Below are 27,190 nucleotides of genomic sequence, written 5' to 3' on the forward strand. Positions count from 1 at the left end.
CATTGTATTTTAAGCAATTGGTGCTTTGTAACAATTTCCATTTTTTGAAAAGAGCCTTTCAATTAACATTTCTGGAGGCTTGGTTTAGCATGTTTGTCAGTGTGAATTCTTTTATTGGCATATACTTTGCAATTAAAATCATAGCATTTTTAATTAGTAACAATTTTGCTGGAATTTTAACACTGTTGTAATCCTTAGAATTGTATTAATTTTTTTTTTTTTTTTGTAAATTATCACAGCTTAACCACAGCAATCACCAAACACAAAGAATTTTATATCTAAAGGTAAAGTTGGGGTCCAGTGACCAATTGACAGCTGTCATTAAATAACTTGTCTTTGAGTTGATAGTATTTGAGTGAGCAGCACCATGGTTGAATAACAAATGTTAGCAGCGTTAAGAAGCAAGTTAATTTGAGGGTTTTAGCTAAACTAAAGATTACAATGAATCATTTATTTTTGAAATATAAATGGAGCTGTTGCCAATAGTACTGTTGTCCTTATTCTTTGCAGAAGAATGCGAAGACACAGAGATAGTCACTATTTGGATCAAGCTTTCTGTAGATATGACCTGTGAAGAGATCTAAAAATCAGTCATTGTGACCATGTTGTGAGCATTTGATCAGTGAGAACAGAAGTCTATTGATTAGCAATAACTGACATTTAAAAAATAACCGTGTAGAAAATGTTATTAGATTTATTAATGTTTCTCATTGGCTGTAATCACCAACAGATTTAAGTAAAAATGTCACAACCTGAATCTGTTTAACAGTTTGCTATTATAAAACTTGAAACAGAGAAGGATGCTTGCAGTCAACCATTGGACTGAGTACAGGTTCCCCATTGAAGGAAGTTCAGAACAGACTAAAGGAGCTGAAGGGGTTTACAACCCCATAGGAAAACCAACAATATCAACCAAATAGTTCCCCCCCAGCTCCCAGGGACTAAACCAACATCCAAAAAGTACACACGGAGGGACCCATGACTCCAGCCATATATGTAGCAGAGGATGGCCTTGTTGGGCATCATTAGGAGGAGAGGCCCTTGGTCCAGTCAGGGCTTGATACCCCAGTGGAGGGAAATTCCAGGGCAGGGAGGAAGGAGTGGGCAGGTGGGTTGGGAGCACCCTCTTAGAAGCAGGAAGAAGGGGGATAGGATAGGGAGCTTTTGGAGGGGAAATCAGGAAAGGGGATAACATGTGACATGTAAATTAAAAGATCCAATAAAAGAAAAAATATTAAAATATGATTAGCAAAAAGAATACTTGATACAATTTATATAACCTGTAAGTTTTATGAGTATATTAAAATGCCATTTTATCAAATCATTCTGAGTGGACTTAAGAGAAATAAAGTGGAAAATAGCCAGAGAACTGCTTTCCGTATTGAGATGCAATCCACACAGCAAAGGGAACAGTTCTGAAGCAAACAGTTTGGCTTGTTTTTAAACATGAGAGGACATTAAAAGTTGACATGTGACCAGCCTAGGCATAATGTAGGCAAGAAAAGTTGTTTCTATTCAAAGAAGATGTGGAAATAATTAAGTGTTTTTCTTCTTAACACAGCATTATATACAGAAATAAAAGCATTTTAAAAGCATGTTCTGAGGGTTACATACAGAAGAAAACTCTTGAGTTTGTATGAATTCATTCTAAATGAATCAAAAAGAAATCAAAATAGGAAGATATCTTTAAATCTGTATTCAAATTGTCTTTTACCTCTTCATTCTTAAAATAATTTGCTTAGATTTTCATCCAGATGCTCTGGCCTGTTTTGAACAAAAGCCAGGCGTATCACCCAGAGACTTGCAGGTCTGTCCTGTGTGAACTGACTGAACTAGTTGTCTTGAAATGTTAGAATCACCACTTGTAAAGAACCACACAGGGTGGAGTTGGCCATAGTTTTCCTTAGCGTTTTTTTGCATGTCTGCTGATAGTGTATGTACAGATTACCTTTAATAGTGAGCTTTCTAACCTACTTTAGATATGTGTTTATTATAGCAATGTAAATACCAAAATAGCCCCTATATACAAGAAACCTTTTATTTTGCTGCATAAATTTGAGAATTAGAAAATCTTTCTGGCAAGATAGCTCAGTGGGTTCCTGGGATTCCAGTGGTGGAAGGAGAGAAGCAGATTCCCACAGGATGAGGTCCTCTGATCCCCGTACTTGTATAATGTGTACACACACGCGTGACACTAATAAGTGTAATAAAAATTATCTATCAAGGGCTTAGACACAAACCGTATTTTAAGGGTGATAAACATGTTCTCATAAATTGGAACCAGAGGAAAACATCTGTGTTCTGTCTATTAATCTAATACAAGTAGTTTATATATAGAATCAAATAAGTATTTCTTATTTCATTACGTATCGTGCCTTTCAGACTCATCTGTCTTGTAGCTTGGGTCAAAATTCCCTTTCTGTATAAGGCAGAGCAATATTCCAGTGTGTGACTCAGCTCTGTTAATACTAGGTAGATACTTAGCTCCCTTTGACTGTTTTAAATGTTTGTGTCTTGCTAAATCCTTCCATTTGGGACATTTAGATCCCGTTTTCCTAGTTTTACACTTAGGTTAGAGTTATTGGAGCATGCAGTGATTCTTAAGACCTGTCATGTTGTTTTCTACTGTGACTGTTCTGTTTTACACATCTACTGTCAGTGTGGATGGTCTAGGTCTTAAACTGTTGTGTCTCATTAGAGGTCTGCCTTTCATTTCCTAGTGCCTATTAATCCCACGACAAAAAAAATTTAAAAAGACAGAATTATTTATTACTTTACCTTTGTGGAAAATGCATACACCATTTCTACCTAATCTTTGTGTTCAGTATTAAAAGGACTTCTTTTCCCTTATTGTTTGACTTTCCTCCTCTTTATGAATGACTATTTTAATTTTTTTTAAGTTAGCACACACAGAATTAAGTTTCAGTATGGTATTTACAGAAGAGTAGATGTGGTTCTCCTTCCCCATGGCCCGTCCTTGCACCCTGCTCCGCTCCCCTGGTTCTGTGCTCTCATTGCCATGCCTCCCATTGCCCCTCCTCAGCTTCCTTAACATCCCACCCCTCCTGTGTACTCCTTTCTAGTTTACAATTGTCCATTTTAATGATCTGTGACCTTTGTTAGAGTACAGCCTGACAAAAATAGTCTCTAAAACAATTAAAATACAAACAAATAATTAAAAAATTTTTTGCATGCAGTGTAGAGATATAATTTTAGGTTTTTAAACTTGTAAATTTTGCTTAATCTCATGAGTTAAAGGAGGTACAGCTCCATGTGTCACTGTAGGAGCTCATGGAAGTTTAGACAAGGCTTGCATTGTCCCATGGGAATGGGTACTTCAGTAAAGGAAAACAGACATGGAGACCGAGAGTTACAGTTGTTCTGTGAGCAGTGTTGACTTTTCCTCTTTTGACTCTTGTATTTTTATTTGTTTGTTTGTTTGTTTCTGCTATGATTTGGAATTGGGTGAATTGATCAGATGCATCTTAGTTGTACAATTAAGCTAGGTACTTAGGAGAAGAAGTTTCTGACAACAAAACGATTTCCTCTTTGCATAACCCTTTGTTCAGTCATCTGTAAACAGTTACAGAGCTCGCTAGTTTCTTGCCATAGGTCTGCTTTTTTAGCAGTTTGAACATTTTTTTTGTTTATCAACAGTAGAGTTTGCAAGGAGGAGACAAAAGTTTCACAGTATTTCACTGCTATTCTATAATTGTTGTCTAGTAGATTTACTGAACTCATGGGTCAAATTCATAGTTGTTATTTCTTATTTATAATGGCAAACTCATTTTTATAAGGAAGACCAAACCAGTACTAATCTATGTAGGATAGGTTCCACCAAAACTCATTTTTATTTGGAATCATGTTTTTATTTATGTACATCCATGATATTAGTAACTATAAATAATTAGTACAAGGTTGTATAGTAGTTTTGCTTAATCACGTGCTCATTTTTAGTTAACATTGTTTCCAGTAAAATGCAAAACACTTTTAGAACATTTTATACTTTTTCTCTCAGATGTCAATCAGTGGATCCAGCGAAAAATAAATTCTTCCTCTCTTGAGTTATGTTAGGTATCTTGTAATAGTGTAAACAGAAAATATTAACACATTAACGAAGAAACATTTCTGTGCTGTTAAATGCAGATACTTGTATTGAAGGAATAATTGTTAAATTGTATTTAAATACAATGTAAGTGGCTTCTAATATTTCCTGACAGAACCTTCTTTGTCACTTCCTATCTTACTTCTGATAGACTTAGCCATGACTAATGTCATGGCTCTCATTAGTAAATGATGCTAACTGTTGGTGTTTACAGTCCTTTTCTGCATTCTTTACTGGAGTATAGTTTGTCCCGGGTTCTGTCTGAAAAGGTGAGGATAGTATAAAGCACAAATACATTTGGAAATGAGTGCTTATAGTCAAAACCAGATCTGCTGAAAGAGTCCAATGAGCTCTTAACTGCTGAGCAACTCAGCATCCCAGACATCCCTGCGTCTTAACAAAAGTTCCCGGCCCATCAATTTTAAACAAACATCTGATAAAGTATTTAACATTCACTTAATTTAGGAGTTCTGAACTTCAGGCATAAGTATACCTGAACTCCTAGTGATGGTATGCAAAATGTCAGGAACATGACTGGTCAGTTTTTTGGAGTCCTTAGTGATGATTCTTTGTGGTCATTCTCCAACAACTTTAATAGTCACCAATTATGGTTCCTTGATACAGCTTTGAAGTTTAACATATTTTAACAATAACATTCTACCACATAGGTTTCTTTTTCTCATTGTCACTTATTTATACAAATAACTTAAAGTAGATAATGCGTTTTCTTTTTGTTTATGGGATGTTTAACGCTCCTCTCTCCTCTGCCTGTTGTAATACAGTGGGTCTGGAACTATCACCTATGTTCGCCTGGAATGCCTGTGCTTATGATATCCATCACTTTCAGCATCCTGGGATGACAGATAGATCCCGGCTTACTTGAGAAAATGTGAACAAGTAGAGTCATTTTCATAGACATCGAGGTGGTTTAGGCTGTAGTTTTGGTTGGTGTTTTGACAGTCATTTTCACAGGAAAACATGTATTTTAATCATATCATAGCTGCCCTTTCTGTCTCTAGTCCTCATATAGAACTATGCTTAAACAATGTATCATGTAGCCTTGTTTTAATTTTTTAAAACTCACTTTGTTCTTGTTCGTTGGTTTGCTTATTTGCTTCTGAGACAGAGGTTCTCTGTGTAGCCTTGGCTGTCCTGGAACTCTCTCTCTGTAGACCAGTTCAGAGATCCTCCTGCCTCTGCCTCCTGAGTACTGGAATTAAAGGCATGTGTCACTCACTCTTTGAGTTTTTAAAGGTGTTCCTGCATATATAATCCCTTAGAGTTGTTTTTCTCTGTGACTAAGCAGTACCAAGATCCCCGTTGCTCTGTCTATCTGTAGTCCACTCACAGCTTGTCCACTATTTGGTAATCGGCATTTGGGTTGTTAGGGTTTTTTGTTTGCTTGGTTTTTTTTGTTTTTCATCATTAAAATCTTGGTGCTATGAACATGTTATCATGTCATTTATGTACTTGAGTATAATTTTTATTTTGGTTGTATACCTATTACTGAAGTTACTCAATGTATGCAAATGTTATCTGAGGTTATGTGATTTCACAACTGCTCCAACACGCACTGTATTATTTTATAGTTTTGCCAGTTTAAGTAGACAAGGTGGCATGTGACATGGTTCCATTGTTTGGGAGGTGGAGGCAGAAAATTTGTATGAGCCCAGGAACAACATAGTCGCATAGTGTTTCAGAACAACCACAATAAAAATACACTTTTTTTTTTTCTAGATAGAAGAGGTTAATTCATAGGGAGGGGTGATTTGCTTATTTGTTTCTGAGACAGAGCTTCTCTGTTGTGCTTTTAGCTGTGTCTTTCCTGTTTTTTGAAAGGCATGCTGAAACTTTTTGAAGTTTTTTTTTTTTTGAAGGATTGTGTGTGTGTGTGTGTGTGTGTGTGTGTGTGCGCGCGCGCATTCCGAAAGGTTGGGATTTTTGTTTGTTTGTTTGTTTTGCAGATTTTCTACTGGTCGTATGTCATTTTGATTGCAGAAGTTTTCTGTACATCTGGAATACCAGTGCTTTATCAGTCATTCGTAGCCTCTTTCACACCATGCCTTGCATTTTAATTTTCTTTCGGAACTTTTTTAGTTTTTGTCTTGAGATCTTATCCAGCTCTCCATGTATTATTGGTGCTTTTTGTTCTTAAGCAAATCTTCACACCATCGATTATACTTTCCTTCAATAGTTAATGTTTTACCACAGTCATAGCAATTAATAGTTAGCTAATAGTTGATTTTGTGTGTGATGGAAGAGGAATGTTTAATTTTCTTTTGCTCACAGGGCAAGTAGACACAACAGAAACCATGTTTATAGTGTACCTGCATGACCATTGTTTCAGCATGTGTCGGTGACCTCTGGTTTTATTGCTGTTGCTCGTTTTCTCCTTATTTTATGTCTGTTGCAGGACCTTACTGTTTTTATTACTGTAGCTTTATAATCGGTGTTTATACTCTATAGAGCATGCTCTCTTTTCTTTGTTGTTGTTTTCTTCTTCAGAGATGTCTTGCTTATTCTTGGAGCTTTGTTCTTCCAATAATACATTGGATAGTCGAATTAATAATTCATCATAGGCTTTGCTGGAAACACTCTTCCCCTGTGCACCTGCTTCTGGAAAGGACTGGCTTTGGGAGCAGTGCTGCTCTTTGCAAATAAATGTGTCCTGAGCAGGCATGGAGGGCAGGGAGTGGGGAGAAGCACTTGTGACAAGTCCTGTCCTTCATTGTCCATCAAGAAGGGGGCACTGAAGGCAGAGTGAGTCAGGAAGCCAGAGACCCTCAGGAAAATCCTCTCTGAGGAAAGTAGAGATGGGAGACTCAAGCCCTATTAATCTCCAGTTCTTTAATTCTCTTCAACTTTTAAATTTTCCAAGACAGACTGTGGGCCGTCTGCATGCCCAGCATTCTGAACTCTCTGGCTCCCAAGTAGTCTTGTCTTCTATGGCAGAGTCTACTTTTGTCACTTTAAAGAGCCTGTAACTCCTACCATTATTGTAGATTCTAATAAGACATCTTTGAAGTAAAAGACTTGTTATAGTGTATATGTCTTCATTACTTTCCTAAAATTATTTAGAGTTTTGCCTCTAGCTGTCCTGATACAGAAAGGAAACTCTTGAATAGCTTTCAGAACTTCACAAAACATTTTTGAGGGAAATAAGACTTTGCTGCATGAGCTGATGCTGCCTTCATGCCCTGTCTCCCATCTCTATATTCATAGGAAGTAGGGCTTCCTGTCTCTGAGAGCACAGCCAGTCTAACACGTGCTTCCTTATATGAGATTGATTTCACGCCCAAGAGGCAGAAGGTGTGTTGTGGCGTGTTGGAGACCTCTGGTTTCATTTCTCTTTGTATAAGGTAGCACTAAGGAGCTCATAAGAATGCATCATGAGGAACGAGATGTAAATTTTGTAGATAATATGGCCTGTAATGCTAAGTTCTCTATTGGCTCTATATAAATCATTCCAAAGTAATTACTTTCCTGTGAGGCAGGGCATAAGGCTCCTTTTTTGTATACTACAGAGGGATGAAAGTACTAAATAGTGGTTTCTGATTTAGTATTTCTTCCTCAGAGCATTAAACACATTAAACAGGATTAAATTCCATGCAACACACACACACACACACACACACACACACACACACACATGCACACACGCACCTAAGCATGCATGCACTGTATACATTTAACCAGTGTGAACTCTTACATATACTCATACCTGTATGTGCATGTGTATATGTTAACTCTTACCTTGCAGTACTCTGGCTTATGCTAGGATTCTGTTACTGAGGGAAAGATATGAATCCCCAAAATGATGTTTTTTACTACTTCTGTAGGATTTCACATTAAGCATTGTGGGAACATGGTTAGCCAGAGATCGGACTTAAGATCTCTCCCTCTCCTTCCCTCTCTTCCATCTGTGTGTGTCTGTGTGTGCACTCCCATTTATGTTCATGTACATCAGTATACATGTATGAATATAGATCAACCTCAGATGTTGTTCCTTGGACATCTGTTGGTTTTTGAAAAAGGCATTTTTATTGGATCATGAGGCTTGGTTAGACTGGCTGATCTCTTTTTCCCTAGCACTGGGATTCCACCATGCTTGGCTGTTACATGGGTTCTAGGCACCAAACTCTGGCCTTCATGCTTGGCTAGCTAGCACTTTATCAACTGAGTTGTCTCCCCACTCCACTCTGTCATTTGAACTGTGACCTGTGTCAGGGTTTGCCAGATGAAAGAAGCCACATGGAGGCTTTTCCAGTCTCTCTTTACAGTCGTCTTCCCTCTCTTTCATGCCACTGTATATCCATCTTGTCTTGTGGTATGAACTTTATCCACCCAGGAGTAATGTCCTGCCTCTTCGCATTGCTCCAAGGCTTTATATTCCACCGTTCCCAGTTCGTCTTCTTTGCTTCTGTGTCTCTATTTAAAATGACCTTCATTTTATCAGTGATCCATTTTCCCAGCTCTGAATCCTAACAGTGTGTTTGACTCTTCTTCCTGGTGTCTTTATCTGGGGAGATGGGCCAGAGAGTGGGGGGAGCATGTGCTGTACATACAAGGAAGCCCAAGTTCCATTCCCCAGCACCCACACCAAAAACAAACAGAAACTAACAACATGGCCTCGAGGACCTGTAACAAGCAGGTCCTGGGAGCTGGCTGGTTGGCCCCCATAGTTAAACAGCAAATTATCTTCCTATAACTCTGTTCTGCCAGGTAGGAAAAGTGATTGTGGGAGGTCAATGAGCATATGAAATGAACGTATTAACATTTTTAATTGATCTATTTAGTGTGTACATATATATGCAGACTGCATTGGGGCAGTTGGCTTTCTTCTTCCATGTCGTAGATTCTGAGTCTTGAACTCAGGTCATGAGGCTTAGTGAGCCATCTCACCAGCCTGTGAATTCATTTTAATGTGTGGTTGAGATAGGAAACAAATAGAGCATGGTAAAGCAGAATAGAGGGAAAGAAGTCATGTGGCCATACAGGAGAGGACGGATATCAGACTTCTGCTTCTGCTCCCCTTTTCTATTTTTATGTGCACCCCATTCTTCCTGCCTAATTTATTTATGGGCCTCCCTAGAACGCCACCTGTTTCGTGCCTCTTCTGCCTGTTGGGATCACATCTCTGAATATCCATGAGATTTTTATTTTTGTACTTGAATCATAACAAGTATTGCTTTGGATTTAATTTATTTGGTCATCCATTGTCTTTTCTGATAGTTATTCTTATCAGGTTAGGTTGGCATGTAGGACATTAGTAGATCACATTTATAAGTGTATCTGTGAAGGTGTTTCCAGAAATTTTATTGCTATGGAGACAATGACTAAAGAAGACCTGCTTAAGTACAGATGGCACTGTCTAAAGCGGAGAGTGTGCGAAACGAAATGGAGGAGACCCTGCAGGACAGGCTCAGTTTTTCTTACTGCAGCCCTCCTTCAGGATACAATACCTTTGTCTTGATGTTCTGCCTTCCAGCGGACCCAAAGCAATGGGCCAGATGGCTCTGGGTGGAAACTATGATCCTAAATCAGTGCTTCCTTCCTTCCCCAAGTTGGTTTCCTAAGTTTTGTCATAGTGATAGAAATGGGAACAACAAACACAGTTTGCCGTTAAGTTCCAAAAACTTTGCAAAAACTTTTTATCTGATTGTTACTTCTCTAAGATATTTGCTTAAACTATTGGTGAAAAAGAGCATCAGGTTTATATTCTAGCCCCGCTACTTAACATCAGTGAGAATAAACATACTCAAGCACTAATTGTGCCGTGGGACTTTCACCTTTCCCCTCTGTCTCACCTGTCTTTCCTGTTTACTTGATTTGGCTTCCATACCTGTGTACTTTTGTCTTTGTCTCCATGTGTGCCTTCTTTGCCTGAACCTATATAGGAAGGTAGAGGCTGTCTTATTTCCTCTTCTGTCAGATGTGTTTATAAGAGAAGGATGTGGATGTTGGTAATACGTTGTCTTCCATCAATATATAAATGCACAAATACAGGAGGAGATGTGCAGTGAATGTTTATGACCATGGAATCAGAAGCGTCATTATTAATGTTTCTTAGTGATGGAAAGAACACCTCTGCTCTGCAGTCTCCGCCCGACCCTGACCACTCCCACTCTGACTTTCAGTTGTTTCCTTCTGTGTTTCCTTTGGGAATCAAATAAGCATAGTCTACTTTAAAGTCCTTGTATTTCTGGTTTTAGTAGCTTGGCTTTTTGTGTGAAGTAACAAGTGGATGGTTATGTTTTGCAAATGTAAATGCAAGCAAAATGTTTTATAATGACTGGAAGAAGGGAGGAGAAAGGGTTTCCATCAATGAGTTGCAGCCCCTAAGCGTGTGGTAGTTCCTGGAATGAGGAGAGTGCTCCTTCCCAAGCCCTTCACTCTCCTGACCCGAAACACAGGGTAGCTGTGTGCTTCTAAGAATATACATTTTTGTTTGAGAAAACCATATAATGAACCTATCTGTTCAAAATTTTAACATCATTAGCACTTGATATTAAACTCCATGTAATTTCCCCATGTAACCATGAGTACACAGTTTAATGGGTTTAACTTGAGATATTAACATATGAAACTTATCCAGAATATACAAAAGCCATAGTTCATCTCTACCAACACAAAATTACCCATTTTCATCATCCCTAAATTTGATCCATGTTTATGACGATTTAAAAAAGCTAACCATTCCTTTCCTCCCCCACTGACCTAATGCTTCACCGCTTTCCTCAAATAAAAAAAATCAATATACGTACCAAACACTCATGAGCAACCCTGTGATAATAAAGCCAAGTACATGAAATTGAAATCGCTAATTCCAGGAGAAATCTGCGTACCTTTGTAACCAGCCACAGCCTTCAAAACAGATGATGTGCAGTATTATACGTATACAATTGCTTTAATTTAATTTTCTGAAGAAATTCTTAATCTCCCTCTAAAGGCGTTAAAATGATGCATCTACCATGCATTTAATCTAAGAAATTCTAAACCAAGATATTTCAAAATCTTCAACCCAGTTCAGTTTTATAATTTCTTTCTTTACCTTTTTAATTCCTCACTCATCTTTTACTGAGCATTTATAAAGGAACATACACATTGTAAATCATTGCATTTCATGTCATATACCAGAATATTCTATGGTGCAAAATATCTTTTAACAGTGTATATTAATATTCCTAGAAACATATCTCCTTCATTCTCTGTTACCAACTTTTGTTTTTTTTGGCTTCTCATCTCTCAAAAATTTACACTAAAAATTAAATGTACTTTAAAATATTCACTCTTTATAAGATTGGAAATATACCAGATTCTTATGAAGAATAGTAAAAGATCGAGGTATATTATTCGCTGTTTTACTAATCTTTGATAGTTGTACTTTGATAAATAAATAGATCATCTAAGATTCAATAGGCCAATTGCAGCATGTAATAGCTATTCAGAGGCAATTAAACTGCCTTTTTTCATGCCAGCATGTGAGCCGCCCTTTTACAACCTTCAACTTGATTCGTGGTGATTCAAAATTAACTTAAAAGTCTTGTTTGCTGACAGCTTAAAGCTTAATTGACTGAAAGCCAAATAGAGTGTGTTCTGTATTCAGCGCTAAGGCTATTGATAAAGCCATGTGTAAATTGTGCATGGTGAAAGACAGTGATTGGGCCTCCTGTTCATGTATTAGTCCACAACTTAGCATTGCTGCACAGTCAGAATTGCTTTGTCGAGTCTTTTATCACACCAGGTTAACTCTCTCTGGAGCTGCCCCAGCAACAGAGCAGTCAAGTATTGAGCTTCTGCGATACTGTGGGCCTGCCGAAGTTGTTTCTTATTTGTGGTTTCATGTAAAGAATGTATAAAACCAGCCTCTCATCTCTGAATGAGACTTCTGGTGGCATTTTTCAGGAACCTTGTGCTTTATTTTGTTTTGTTTTTGTATTGGTCACTTTAGGAAACAGCCAAGTCTTTGGGTTGAGAGTTTTCAAAATATTTTAAGGAAGATGAGTATTATGACATTGATATCTCTTACAAAATTAAATTTAGCCATTTTGAATATCTAACTCGGATAATAATGGATGCTTAGTAACCTCAACTGTGATGTAATGATTACATTTCAGTAATAACTAGACTGCACTATACTTTAAGTCATTTTTACACAAAACATATTCATTGCTTATTGAATTTTATATAAGTGTGTTTTATTAATTGATCTGATACTGATTTAATAGTCTAAAAATTAAGATTTTTATATAACACATGTTGAAGATATTTTATAAGTAAAATTTGTAGTGCAAGTTTTGATGGTTTTTTTTGACACTGTGCATGTTGATATATAAATATGCTTGTGGTAAACTCTCTGAGATTGGCTTAATTTTACAAAATACCTTTTAAAAATCAATGACGATTCACTAAATATTTTTGAATTCTCATTTATATGTAGCCTATACTAAATAAATATTTGACTTGCAGTTAATCTAACATATCTTTAAAGGCATGAGATCTTTCAAAACCAGCATTTTTGTTTCTTTTTTAAATAATGTAGTTTAGCATATAAAAGCAGTTGTTAAAGAGCAGATAAGAGTCTGTCCTTTGCCTTTTAGCATTATTTAAAGAGGAGGCCAAAATTTAAATATAGGGATAAAAATGATTATCACTTAAAATAATTTAAAATGATTTTCCTGGTAAAACATTTTCTTTCTAATGTAGGACAGGAGGCATATGTTTTGAGTCTATGGTAAGCAAGAAATTTTCTGTACCAAGTTTGAGAGGGATCCATATTATATGGCCAGGCCTTGCAGACATTGCCTGCACTGCTGCTAATTATAAAAACGCAGTCGTACTGAAGACCCCACGTCAGCCTAGGCAGCACCGGTGCTTTATAAAGCCTTTGGATTTTTCCAGGTAGGGTCTTACATGGTCAGACAGCCTAGTTTGCAGGACAGTGTTGCAGTCTTGATTTTATATCCCTGATAACTGATAGCTGCACAAATTTTATAAATTGTGGCTGTTTTAGAAGTTTATTTTTGTAAGCTATTATAATCGTATACTTTTATATATTATATTTGCTGCAAAGAAATATTTTTTAAACTTTTGAGCATGTTTGAGTTGGGAAGGGAGGAGTTCACCTCACAACCTTTGCACTGAGTGTAGGCAGATGGCTGCTCACTTCCTCTCCTACAGTGTAGGTCAGCTCAGTATGGCTATGCTCCTGCAAGTGTGCCAAAGACGCTTCTCCTTCCTTAATGACGAGTCCAGTTCCTTCCTTGATAAATTCAGTACATCTTCTAAGGAAAATGTGGCCATTTTATTCTCCAGAGTGTGTTGACAGGATTCTGGAAACTTCAATGCTACCATGTGTCACTCTGGAACAAGGGACTATTAAAACATGACCTGGGGGGACAATGGGTTTTTTTCTTTAATTTGTTAAATCATGAAATCTTTTACTAATAACGATGTGGCATAATTGCCAACCTATCCAAATATTTCTTAGCAACTGAAGCCGCCTTCTTCTTCTTATTATTATTACTATTCAGAGAAATGAAAATAATAGACAAAAAACTAATCATTAGAATACTAGGAAAATTTCAAATACTAGTATTTTTTAATGTCTATAATACATAATTGTAATATTAAAGCATTTAGCAAGTAAATGAACTTTTTTATTTGTGTTTAGGGCCAAAATACACCTGGGAAAATATAACATTCACGTAAATATTCAAATAATGCTGCATTCTCATTTGCATTAAAATCTATATTAAATAAGTTTTAAATGGCATGTTATGAAACTATAGGTGGGATTATATGTATCTGGTCATTTATTTTTATTTCTGTGTTATTCATAAAGGACAAATTAATGTCTCAGTGAAACAATTTTTTTATAATACCAGCTTGAAAGTATATTTGGTGTTATGCTGAGAAAAAATACTTTGGCCATCAAATGATCTAATAATTACATTAAGACCATTCTGTGTTTATATTTAACCTTCTAGGTATTAAAAGATAAGCATACCTTGATTTTCCCCTCTCAGTTTCATAATATTTAAAATAATAATGGGTCTCGTAAAGTAGTTATTCATGAACTGAAATGAACATCTATTGAAATTGAGATAATAATTATATTGATATAGGAAGCTTTGCTTAAAGTACACTCAAGATCAAAGCAAAGATTACCTACCTACTAATGGATTCCCTATTGAGATCAGTCTAATTCTGCTTGATTTCTTTGTGGAGCTAAATAATATTGATGCTGAAAGGTAGGAAAGACACTGAGTTTTATATGTATAGAACAGTCTGGAATGACTTGATTATCACTCTGTGAGGTTGTGTCTTGTTTTTAACCTAGACTGATCATTACATTGAAGTCCTCTTTCCTAATCACTCGTTGTCTTTGCTTGCTAATCCATAGCAAGTGTGGTAATATTTGGGAGTATTTCGATGAGAGGCTGCAGCGTGAGGGAGGGACTGAGACATCTACACACTGATGCACACTTACTTGTTCATCTGCACTAATGCTTTAGAGGATGCCGGACAAGTTTAGATGTTAAGCTTTTTAGGAAGAGTGAATGATGGCTAATGATTATTTAATGACAGATCTCTGGACTGAGAGGCATTTAGCACTCAAAGTATACTGCAAAGCCTATTTCTCAAACCTTCAGACAGGTTTATTTGGTCTCACCTTGACTAGAACAGTACCATATTGATTTCATTGGTGGGGATTTAAACACACGATTGGCTTAGAATAGCGCTGCTATGCTGTACAGAAAGCCGAACCCTTGTGGCGGCTCCCAGCACTTCTTTCACATCACCATGTGAACTGCAGAAGTTTGAATTATTTCCAGTAGTTAGCGTTTAGTGAATGACTTTGCGCGTGTGTTCTAACAACATGCAGACATTAATTGACAGGAAGATTTATGGAGAAGTACCTAAGACTTAAATTTATATTTTAAGTTAGTAGCTTTTACTGCCTAATATATTTGAAGACACTTGTTCTGTGGCAATTATGATTTTGATTATGCCACACTGAGTTTCCCTTTCTGTGAAAGCACTTAAGTGTTCAGTGTGTGAGCGGTAATGGTGTTTTTACTAAGTACTTTATGTTTAGTGTGTTTCAATATTCCCTTCGAAGCTCCATGTAAGACTTATTATAGTTATTTCAGATGTCTGATAGAGTCCTGCCCCAAGCTATATATTAACATTATTGCATACAGTGTATGAAAATTTATCTTAAAAGATTTTTTTCCAAATCAGTTTTGTTTACTTATTATTTAAGGAGCATTCAAGATGGTACAGTGTTGAAAGTCCCCAGTAGTAATTCACATTGGAACAGAAATTAAATATTAACACTGTCCTATGCACAGCAGCTCCTGTGCTCCCACACCTTCCTCCTCCACCCCCTCCTCCCCCTCCACCCTTCCACCCCCAGCTATGTCCTAGACCCATGAGACGGTTTACATCTTGATCTGAACTTACTCTCTCTTCCTTTACAAATTTTAATATAATCTGGTGTTTTATTGAAAAATATGGAAAATAACTGTGAAACGCTTGTAATTGTATCATCACAACAAATATATAGCTCCAGTGGATGTCTGATGCTCTGTAAATACACACGTGTAATTTGTTTAGATCCATTAAAAATTAAAAATAGACTTGAGCTTTTTGATAATGTTTTTAAATGGGAAATTTATTTTTTAACATATTTTGATAGGATTTTCATTTATAAGAAAATGTTGTTTATTATTTATTTTACAGAAATCAAAAACATTGGGTAAAACATTAGAGGAATGGCCTTTTCTCATGATGATTGAAAAAACAAGTTATATTTTAGAGTAGTCTTAATCACAGATTTACTTCTGGCTGTGGGTCTTTTCTCTCTGTGTTGAGTCCTTGCATGGGAACTTAAGACCTTGACACTGGTGGTCTTGTGGGGTGTGGTAAGAATTCTCTGTGTTTTATCTTCTCTTGCCTTGATATTCTTTTTTTTTTTCTCTTCTTTTCAAACAGTTTTGTAGTTCAGTAAAATGATAGTAAGACATCTTTGGTATGTGTGTTTACCAACATTAATATATACATATTTATGACTTTTATATATGGGTATATGTTTTATAATGTAAATAGAATTAATGAGAGCCTATCAAGGAAATCTCTCTTTTTAACTCCTAAGTAGCCTGATGACTTGCTGTAGTCAAGAAGAATTTTGAATAAATCATTGTTTAGCATTTAACAGAAATAGATTGCTGTTAATCAATCTAGCATCATGTCCATGAACCTGAGTATTTCACTGTATACATATGTAGGTTCGGACATTAAACCTTTCTACTAGTGTTCATCTTAGAAATGACAGATTTCCCAATTTACAGTCATAATATTTCATGGAACAAACTGTTCCCGTGTCTCTCCGTGCTGTGTTAAGATGAACTGAGATCATCTGGAAAAAGTTTTGAAGCCCAGAGGCTGCTATTTTCTGACATGTGCAAGATTGGTAACTAATCTTCACATTTTAAATGGAGTTAACAATGAATAGGAAATGCACAACGGCTGAATGGAAGACAGTCAGTTCTATATCTGTATGTGCTTCCAGTCAATAGTGTAGGTTTTTAATAAAGGAAATATTTGTGCACAAAATGTCTGTGAAGAAAAAGTGCCAAATAATAACTAAAATTAATTTGATAATCTAATTAGCAGTATGTTAAAATGAGGATGTGCAAAACAATTTAATAAGTTAAATTAAAGCCATGTAATAATGTTATTAGTATGTAATTCCCCTACATGCAGTAAAAAAACCAACAAAATCCCACATATATGAAAAGATTAGACATGAAAATTTCCAGTTTTTCATACTTCCTTGAGGTCCTTAGAAATTGGTAGTGAAGTGAGAGCTGTCCTCTTAGCAGCCCACCTGTGGCCTAGACAGGAGCCTGTGATGGCTGCCCGGCAGTCGTTTGTCAGGGCTCTTTAGACTTTGATCATGGACTCTGTTCACTTTGGTTTGCCTTTTTCTGTAAGCTCACGTGTTTATAGTCCTGTTTATTTATTAGTGTAGCTCTTCTAAAAATTCCCAAGTTGCCTATGACTTTTCTACTTTTTTACAGTTCTTTTTTCTATATTTACCCTCTAAGCTTATTTTTTTTACATTTGTTATTCAGTTCTCAGGGATTATGTATGTTAAAATTTATCACATTTTATAACTTCCTAGATGCTGAGTTCTTCTCTGTCTCTGCCATTTGTGCACTGGGTAGAATCGTCACTACAAAAGTTGGCCCTGGGTTGAGCCATCACAAGTTGACCCAGATCTGTGGCCATTAACACCAAGGTACTAGGTTCTCCTAACTAGGTTCTCCTAACTCCTGTTTCCATCCCTCCTTCTTAGCAGGAGGCAGCAGAAGGGGAAATGCAGCTTATGATGAGTGTTTAAAAGCAGAGACAACAAGAAACTCTGGAAACTCCAGTTTCCTCCACAGAAGCCTTTTATCACTGCTTCATTACTGGGAGTGCAAGTACAGTAATTAAAACAACACAGTGTTACAAGCGCCCCACATATAAGCAGATGTCCTCGCTAAAACCTCATATGGATTAGCGCTGTTGTCCCTTTTGGTCTCAGTTTTATACCACGGATGTAATTTTTATGTGAATCCGATAAGTGCTTTGTCATTTTATGCATAAAAATGTTCCAGGTGTAACAGTTTATTTTACCGAGTTGTAATGAGCAGGTATAAAAATCTCTGTCCAAGAAATTCATGTGTTAACACGTCTTCAGTCTGCTACAGAAACAAAGCTTTCTATGTAGGTCTCAACCTAGGAGTTGGGGTTTTAGATCAACAAACACGTAGAAGTTTATCCAAATGATTTGCTGTTTTCAAATCTGTGTCGTTTATATGAGTATCTCCCTGAAAGTTCTCTCTCTCTTTTTTTTTTTAAGAAAATTTGTTACAATTTGTATAGCTATAGTTAAGATGTTTTTGAAAAATTCCTGTGGGTTGTTATTTTTCAGATTTTTTTTTCTTTTCTTTTCTTTTTAACATAGTGAAAGTGAAGTAAAGGTAAAGACAAGAAAACTAATTTTTTTTTTTTTTTTTTTTTTTGAGAAAAGGTAGAGTAATACAGATCACAGAAAACACTGTAATAGCCCTGTATGGAGACAAAGAAATAATTAATTACATCGTGACTGGGAAAGCATGCAAGTTCCTGTTAGTGGTCAAGCTTTCTTTGGCATAGCCTGCTGGCATGCACCACCACAGCAAGCTGCAAGGGTTTCAGGCACTTAATTACCAAAATAATTAGCACAGGACACCTAGAACACTAATTGCTTTACAAAGTAATTTTAACGTGGTCAGATATTTTGCGTTGATCTGACTTGACAGGAAATGCCTTCATGCAATTTTAAATGCACACACATAATATACATTTTTTGCAGAGACATTACTTCAAAATAACTTCATCAGTGAGTGGCCTGAGAAACAGGCATTGCAGGACCCAGTTTGTTCCAGCAGGGGGCCATCGTGCTCGCATACAAATCAATAGCATGTTTGTTTACTCTGGTGTTTGGAGTGGGGAGAGGTGCAGCACCTGCAACAAAAGTAGGCACATGAGGTGTGGGGGCAGTCCCTTCTCCCCCACCCAGCAATATATGGGAAACATGCTGGCAGATAAGCCTCAGAACAAAGCAACTATACTGTTTTTAGCACAATGGGAGGAGCTGCAAGGCTGCTCACCTCCCACCATACTTACTTTAACACAAGGGGACAGTCATGTAAATTAGTTGCTCTTTCTGTTTTTCTTAAGAGGTTGAGAAGATGAGGAACATGTCTAGAGTACTAGATTTCCTGCTACAAGTTCTTTGTGTCACTCTAAGTTATGTTAGCAAAAGAAAACAACGTGCAGTGCTCCGGTTACTGAATCACAGTCCAGACAAGGAACTGAAGTCCAGCAGTTATATAGCAAGGTTAGTCAGATTCTCACAAGTCAGCACTAGGAACATGCGGTCTAAGTTCTTTCTCACCCTAGATTGTGACAGATCTAACATTCAATCATTCATTTTCCATTTAATAACTTCAATTTTGAAATAGTCAAGAAGAAAGTGGTAAACTGGATGTCTGAAATTTAATCAGCAGACTATGATTATACATTTCTTTAAAACTAGATGGTTTTAAAAGTGATTAAAAATATTAAATTTAATATTAAAAGACTTTTCCTTCCTTTAAGTATTTTAAAATTTGTTTTTAGAATGCTCTTTTAAGACCTGTTTGGAAGATTTCTATTTTATATCTGGTGAAGTTTGATTTTCTTATTTTCATGACATTTCATTTAGTCTGTCTTACAGAATCCTAAGAACAAATACATACAAAAATATTTAGTTAATTTTAGGTAGAAACATTTAGATGGTAAGAACTCCTTAGTTTCAGTGTTTTGAAATTTAATTCTAAAATGTAGTCAACACACTTTAAAAATCTCAAAAAAAGAAAAAAAGATATGTGTAGTTCACTCAGGTTTCATGTCTTGAAAGCCTCACTAAGAATGTGATATATTTATATGTGGGGATATAATCACATATATTGAGTTTCTATATAGAGAGTTAATTAGCAGCATATAATGATGATCAAACGGCATACCTTAACAATGAATTGTAAGAATTCCATTAGGCACCGGGTTCCTCAGTTAAAATAGGAGTCAGTAAAAATGAAGGTGATTTTGGTTAGCATACATCCAAGAGACTGTTGGGCCAACTTTTTGAAATCTGATTGGAAAGCTTCTTGATAGCAAATTTCAATTTCACTGTCATGTGTCCTGTTCAGTTCAGCTTGACCTGGTGTGCCGTTTTATATCCTTTTTATGATCAATATTTGTTGATATTGTCATATGAGATTTTAAATGTCTTCAAGCTTGAAAAGCTAGAAATAGAAAAATTGAAAAAATTTTAGAAGAATATTTTTCTAGTCAGAAAATAGAAATCTGTTGCAGCTCAGGGAATTCTTGAGTAGTATGTCAAGACAGTTCTAATGTCACACAGATGTTGTAAAAATTATTTTTTTTCTTTAGCTATTAAAACCTAGTGTTAGCAAAATAAAAGTTATTTCAAATAAAATAAGCGTGTAGGAACCAGAATCTAAAATATTTCCTAGCTCAATCCAAATTACTTAAAACAATTTCTCAGTTGCCATGTGTATATCTATAACACATTTTTCTTTTATAAAAGCATCTTTTGTTTTGATAAACTGTATGATGTGCCTTGTTAAGTGCAAATTACTTTTCCTTTGTTAGGGGTCACATCTCATTATATACATGTAATTCTAAGAAAAATTTAAGACTAAAGAAAAACATTTAGTATCTATTTCTACTATTTTTATCTACCAAAACCAAATAGATATTTTGAATTTCCAAAATGAATTTTTAGTACATTTTGATTCATATCAGATTTATAAAATGTTCATATTATTATGAGTGTCACTTGGACTCTATTTTATACCAAAAATTTCAGAGAAAGCTTGCTGTTCTATGACCAGTGTTAAAATAATGTACTAGCTTTAAAAATCCTAGTGGTATGTTTGCAAAGTCTGACATGTTCTGCGTAATGTTACAATTTGAAGGGAAGCTCAGTTGTATTTAACTACATTGTTCATTAACTAGAATTTCCTAAGAGTCAAGTAAGAAAGCATTATGATATTCAGTTCTAAACAAAGAATTGTTTAAAAAAACAAAAGTTTTCTTATATTAAAACACAGAATTTCTAAAGTATTTTATCAGAGTAGTAAATTGGTGGTATGTACTTATCTACAGCTTTAATACCTAATACAATAACAGCCTTTTATCAATATATGGCTAATTGCAGATATAAAGTATATACTGGTAGTTCATCTCTCATAAAACCGCCTTTAGCTTTAATTCAATCCATTGATTCCTATTCCAGTTAAAGCCGAAGAACTTAATATGTCTTTTAATCCTTTTATTGTAAGCTAGGATAAAATTAATTTTACCCCAGAACTGCACAAAGCCAATTAACATGATCTTTAGAGTTATTTAGTAAAGTGCTTCAAATTGTTACATTTATCTTGACCTCTCAGTTGCACCCTCCGACTGCTTTTTAAATGAAGCAATCAATATCTCACAGCCCTTTTAATAGCTTAAACTTCTCAAATATTTTACCTGTGCTCCAGTTAAGCTGTAAGCAACATGTTTATTCTTGTTCCTGTAAATCTGGAGTCAATTATGCGAAATCCAAAGACAGTTGTGTCCTTTTGAGAAACCCTATGAATGAGATGGTTGTTTTAAAGAAATCAAGCCCTCATGTTGTGTTAAGAGTAGCCCAGTCATCAGGAAGCATCACACAGAATGTATTTTCTGTTTGCAACTTCTATATAAGACATTTATGTCCCTCACCATCCAGTTCCTTCTATTTTCTGCACAGGCTAGTTGAAGGTATTAATTTTCTTACTGTGATAGGGTGATCAACCGTCCTGTCAAGAAAATGGATCTCTATGTCACCCTTTAGCATGATTAAATGGAGCCATGTCTCTGTGGAAAAAAAATACCAGATTTCATGAAACTGTGGGAAGACTTACATTTAAAGAATTATTTTACTTTGAACATCTCCAGATCTCCCCTTTGATCGACAGTTTCATTTATAGGAAAACATTGCAGCTAATTAACAGATTATTTCTTTTTAACAGAAAATGTATCCAGACCAATAAAGGAAGAACATTAACAAATCAGGGAAGCTAAAGGCGGGTTTGCCGTTATTTTTGGCTCAGCACCAGGGATGCATCTGGCCCCTTATGCCTTCACTCAGCATCTCTCTCAGTGGTTCTTCTGTTTCCTTTTCCGTGTTCACAAAGAGCTATCTCTTTACATTTGAGTGATTATAGGAATTAAGTACTGAATGTTAGCACCAGTAGACTTGATCACTGTTTCGACAGTGTTATTATGAGCCCAAGCACATGCCAAACTTCAAATTACACCAAGTAATGTAATTAGGATTTCATATTTTGCCACTTAGCAGAAGGCACCTGTTACAATTCTTACTGTTAGCTTAGGAATAAAATGTATAAATGGCTGACAGAAAGTACCGAATTAAACTAGTGTAAAGTCTTAATTCCTTCCTCAGGAGTGGGAGTTAAGACAAGATTGAGGTAATTAAACAGAAGGAACAGAGAGAAGGTGGGGGCCAGCGTGAGAGTAGAACTCTTCCAATGCCCCTTGTTTAATTTTCTACTGGAAGCTGACCATGTGTGCTGTGCCCCTCCCCCTCCAGCCAGGCGTTGCAGAGGCTGAGCGGCTGGGGTCAATGCCTTGCCTATTGATCAGTATCCCTGCAGTCCCTTGCTCTAGCAGCTGCTTCATCGGCTTCTTTCAGGGCCTGCTTCAGTACATTAGAATAGAAATCCATAACCAGAGCTGTGCTCATCCAAGCAGGGGAAGAAACTAAATTAAATGGTATAAAACAATCTTGGATCAGGAGTTTGTGCCAATTCATCTTGATCTAAGATGTCACACCGGGCTCTCTGTCTGAGCACCTGGGCTAGAGGCAGCCATAGTGAAAATAGATGGAGCTGCGATCATTCATTTGTCAGCTAAGGAGCAAGGCAGCAGTTAGCAATTCCCTTCTGCAGAGGTCAGCTGACAGAACAATCAGTGCAACTGCAGAAGAGAGCTTTCCTTTGAACTATTGTTGTGGAGCGCGCTCCTGCTGAGCCGTGGGGGAGGGGCGCGGTTGCTTCCCATTTCCAGACCTCGGTGTAAGGAGTCAGGCACACAGTGCCACCGAAGATGACTGTAGCTGCAGTCGCTGTAGGCTCTAACTCCCCGTGTCTGTTAAGTACACAAAGAAGGTTGGGTTTCAGTGGATGCACAGAGATCTAGGTTATCAAAGTGGTAAATATGACTGTCTGGAAATAAGGTCCTTTTAAGCAAAGGAAGTAACTATTGATGCTTCTTCTCTAGTGTCCTGAAGCTTTTAAATTCTTTCCTCCTACTTTATTAATTGTTAATATTTTAATAAATATTTCTTTTGTCTTTATAAACAAAATTTTGTGAAGTGGGGAAATGTGTAATATAGATTGGAAATTTTTCTTAGTATAAAATATTTTTAAACATCCAAGACTAGAGTTTTACAGGAGACGTAAGAAATGAGATGTGATTTGTTTTTCATGGCCTTAGAAATTACAAAGTCATTTTGTAACATCAGGGGAGCTTCATGATAAAGCAGCCTACATGTGATCTGAAATGAACACATTTGATTGTGCATGGTATTAAAACCTGAAATAACTAGAATTTATAGGGAATTAGTATATTTTAAGGAATAAAGATTTGGCTTTCTGTACTGGACTTGAGAACTATTGACAAGGTGTTTCCATTTGTGTGAATCAGTGACATATTCTTGTCCTACCCTGGCGTCCCAGTATCATTTCCTGAAAATATTCTTTCTGAAGTGCATGATCTGGAATGTTCTAAACACATATACTTTCTGTGTATGTACAAATGGTATTTTTTAAATTTGAATTCCTATATTTTTGTTCTTAGGTTGCTTATCAAGTGTCCCACAAATGAAAAAAATTTCCACATCCTATGAAGAAAGAAGGAAGCAGGCCACTGCCATTGTTCTCCTGGGAGTGATAGGAGCAGAGTTTGGAGCTGAAATTGAACCCCCAAAACTGCTGACCAGACCTCGAAGCTCTAGTCAAATTCCTGAAGGATTTGGTTTGACAAGTGGAGGTTCCAACTACTCACTGGCCAGACATACTTGTAAGTTCTCAGATTTCTGATGCTGATCTACTTGATTTTTAAGACATCATCTTTGTCAACAGAATATCAGAATATTGATATTTTCAGTTCTTCTCTAAAGAACACATTCCTAAGATTTGTGTTCTTGAATTTTTGATGAAGATTCTTCTCCAAAACGTTTAAAAGTGTACATATACATGCATGTGCACACTTGTACTCATACAGACACACAGACATACACAGACACACAGACACACAGACACACACACACATGCTGCAGCATGCATTTCAAAAGCAATAGTTAAGATAGAGATTTTTTTTTTTTTTTTTTTTTTTGTAGCCAAATTTGAGTGACCATGGCCCAGAGAATGCAAAGCTCTTGGTCCCTGTGTTCTCTTATGGACGTGGTTTCATGAAGTTTTATAGTAACAGAAAGAGGAAAGGCATAAAGTTAATTTAAAAATACATCGGTATCCACATCAGCAATGCAGTTGCTATCTGATGATACTCTTTTGAGTTGATGAACGCTAGTGGTCTGCTAATTTAATAGATCCGAAAGTTCTGGCATGGGGGTGGATAAGGAATGGCTCTTTAGAGAGCTAAAGCTTGCACAGAGTAAGAGGATGAAGCCTCCGGGTCTGCAGCATCCTAGCCTTTAGATGCTAGTACACTTCTAATCAGCCGGTCAGTGTTGTCAGACACGGCACTTTTTCTAGGCATCCTCACTCACAAAAGCTAATTTCAATTAAAAATTTGAAAAACAATTTCTGGAAAACCATGTCACTGGCATTGGATCGGATTCGCAAAGTTGGACCAGCAATGGATCATAGAAAATAGAACTAGCATGAATAGCCTCTGTAGTCTAAAACGTCCCAGTAACAGTTTTACATTGATACAGATATTAGAACTATTCTCCCGGGTCATGTGTTTCTGGGAGTGCTGTGTGTGGAACAATGGGTGTGAGGTGTTTTGTAACGAGGGTTGTTGGCATTGAAATTCCTTCGGGTAGGACAAGTGTCTTCTCACCATTTCACAGAAGCATTTCTAATGAGTTGGGACATTTTTTTATTTATTTTATTGTTTGAGACATGGTCTTACTATGTAACCCTGGCTGGCCTGGAACCCACAATGATCTGCCTGCTTCCTCCTTTGGAGGGCTGGGACTAAAAGTGTATATGCACAGTCCCTGCTGAATTGTGACATCATTTAAGGGCAAGGTATGATTCTGCTGACTGATATCAGGAGATGTTCTATTAAAAAGATTTACTTTTTAATGTCAGTTTTTATTTAAATTATGTATATGTGTCATGGGTAGGGCTAGTTGTTAATTAATTAATTTATGGATTAATTTATACCTTATTTTCCGGATTTGTAGAGTACTTCTAATGTCACTTTTCAACCCATGGCTTGTCTAGACAAAAGTTTGGAATTCTTGAATGTACGTCCATAAGTCTTATCTTAAATGTAATGAATTCATTTGCAAACTAGAACTAGAAAAAGAGGAAAGGGTTAAGAGAAAAGGAAAAGTTGTGGCAGAATAGAAATGGAGATTTCTTTTTCCAAAGAAGTTTTAGAGATATAATAAGGAATTTTAAAGGATGTTTATATTAATCAGGGTTCTTTACAGGACAAGAACCGAAAGAAACAAAGAAAGAATATACACTATATGTGAAAACGTATATTAAAGAGAAATTTATTAGAGTGGCTTATAGGCTGCAGTCTGGCTATCCCAGTACCTGCCTTTCTGGCGCCTGTAAAGGCTGCTCAGAGGGGTGTGGTACTGCAGTTTTCCACTCTGACCAGTAAGCCAGGCCCTAGTCTTCTCTTCATTCAGCTGAGCCCTGTGGATGCTGGAGAGAGGATTGTCTGCCAGAGCTTACTTAGAAACCGCTGGACTACATGTCTGGAGCCGTTCATGTGCATGAGTTCACTCTTTTCCGCTGTCACTGTAACCTGTGGTGCTTTGCCTGCTTGCTTGTTTTGTGGAGCTTGTTCTTGGCAGAGATGCTGGACTCAACCAGCCAGCATCACTATTTTACTTATCTTTCCGCAAAGTTTCAAAAGGTTTATGTGTAGAGTCACTGAATTCCTTGCTCTTCATAACATGTATATCAGGATAATCAGATACATTTTTCTTGATAAGTTCTTTTAATAGATAAGTTCTTTGAATAGTTCATACCATGAATTTTTAATGCTCTACATGAATCTAGGTGAGCCTTCAGTAACTGGATATATCAACAAAGTGGAAAGTCTATTCCAGATACTTTAAAAAGATCATCTGTATACTTCTGTTTCTCTAGTAATACCAATGGTATTAGTCAGGCTTCTAGCAATGGTTCTCAACCTGTGGGTTATGACCTTTTTGGAGGTCATATATCAGCTATCCTGCATATAAGATATTTACATTAAGATTACAGTTATGAAGTAGAACAAAATAATTTTATAGTTGGGGGGGGGGTGTTACCATAACATGAGGAACTGCATTAAAGGATCTCAGCATTAGGAAAACTGAGACCCACTGACCTAGGGGAGCAGAAGTGACAGAAGGAAGTATAACACACACACACACACACACACACACACACACACACACACACACACACACGGAGGGAGCAGGGGAGGGAGAGAGAAAAAGAAGTGAGAGAGACAGAGAGAGGGACAGAGAGAGAGACAGAGAAACAGAATTTATTAGAGAGGCCAAACGATGGCTGTCTCTAGTGAAAGACCAAGAATCCAGTAGTTGTTTATGAGGCTGCTCATCTCAGTAGGTCTTCATTCTTGGTCTGAATCCTGAAGAAGTTAGTTGTTCACTGCTGGTGAAACAGTGCCCAAGCAGCCAAAGAGACAAGTTTGCCAGTGATAGTGAGGACAAGTGGGCAAAAAGCAAAAGCTTCCTTCTTCCATGGGCTGCCACCAAAAGGTACGGCTCTGCTGTGAGGTGGGTCTTCTAACCTCACATGAGCCAAAAAATTGAAACAAACAAACAAATAAACAAAAAACCAATAGCCAAATGAACCCAACTATTCAGGTTTTAGTTGATTCTAAATGTAGTCAAGTTGACAGTCAAGACTAGCCATTACAGTGTTCCTACTGAAGTCTTATTTTGCTGAAAAGTGGGGAGTGGACCTACATGTGAAATGATCTCAGTATGTGTCTCTGGCCTGAAGGGAAACACGGACTGAATTTTGCTGTATTAGAGGTTTTTGTCCATCCGTCACCATCCCAGGGATGGCAAATAAAAGGTACCAGACATTTTAACAATTTGAAGGTTTTAGATCCGGTGTACTTTTTGAGAACTTTGGTTATTGGACTGGATATAAAAAGATCTAGATTCTGCTTCTTTAGCATATTATAATTATGATGAAATGTGTTGAT

At 36.7% G+C, this 27,190-nt stretch overlaps 1 protein-coding gene across 2 annotated transcripts in view; it reads left to right on the plus strand.

Moving 5' to 3' along the window:
* The window catches only part of WDR7 (WD repeat domain 7), a 265,985-nt gene that overhangs the window by 122,795 nt on the left and 116,000 nt on the right, over nucleotides 1–27,190 (plus strand). For both annotated transcript variants that reach the window (XM_080919796.1, XM_080919797.1), the window contains one exon: nucleotides 23,615–23,836. In XM_080919796.1, the coding sequence (XP_080775922.1) occupies nucleotides 23,615–23,836 (222 nt within the window). The remainder of the gene's footprint in view (nucleotides 1–23,614; nucleotides 23,837–27,190) is intronic.

This window comes from Micromys minutus, assembly GCF_963924665.1.
Source record: "Micromys minutus genome assembly, chromosome: 8".
NCBI lineage: Eukaryota > Metazoa > Chordata > Mammalia > Rodentia > Muridae > Micromys > Micromys minutus.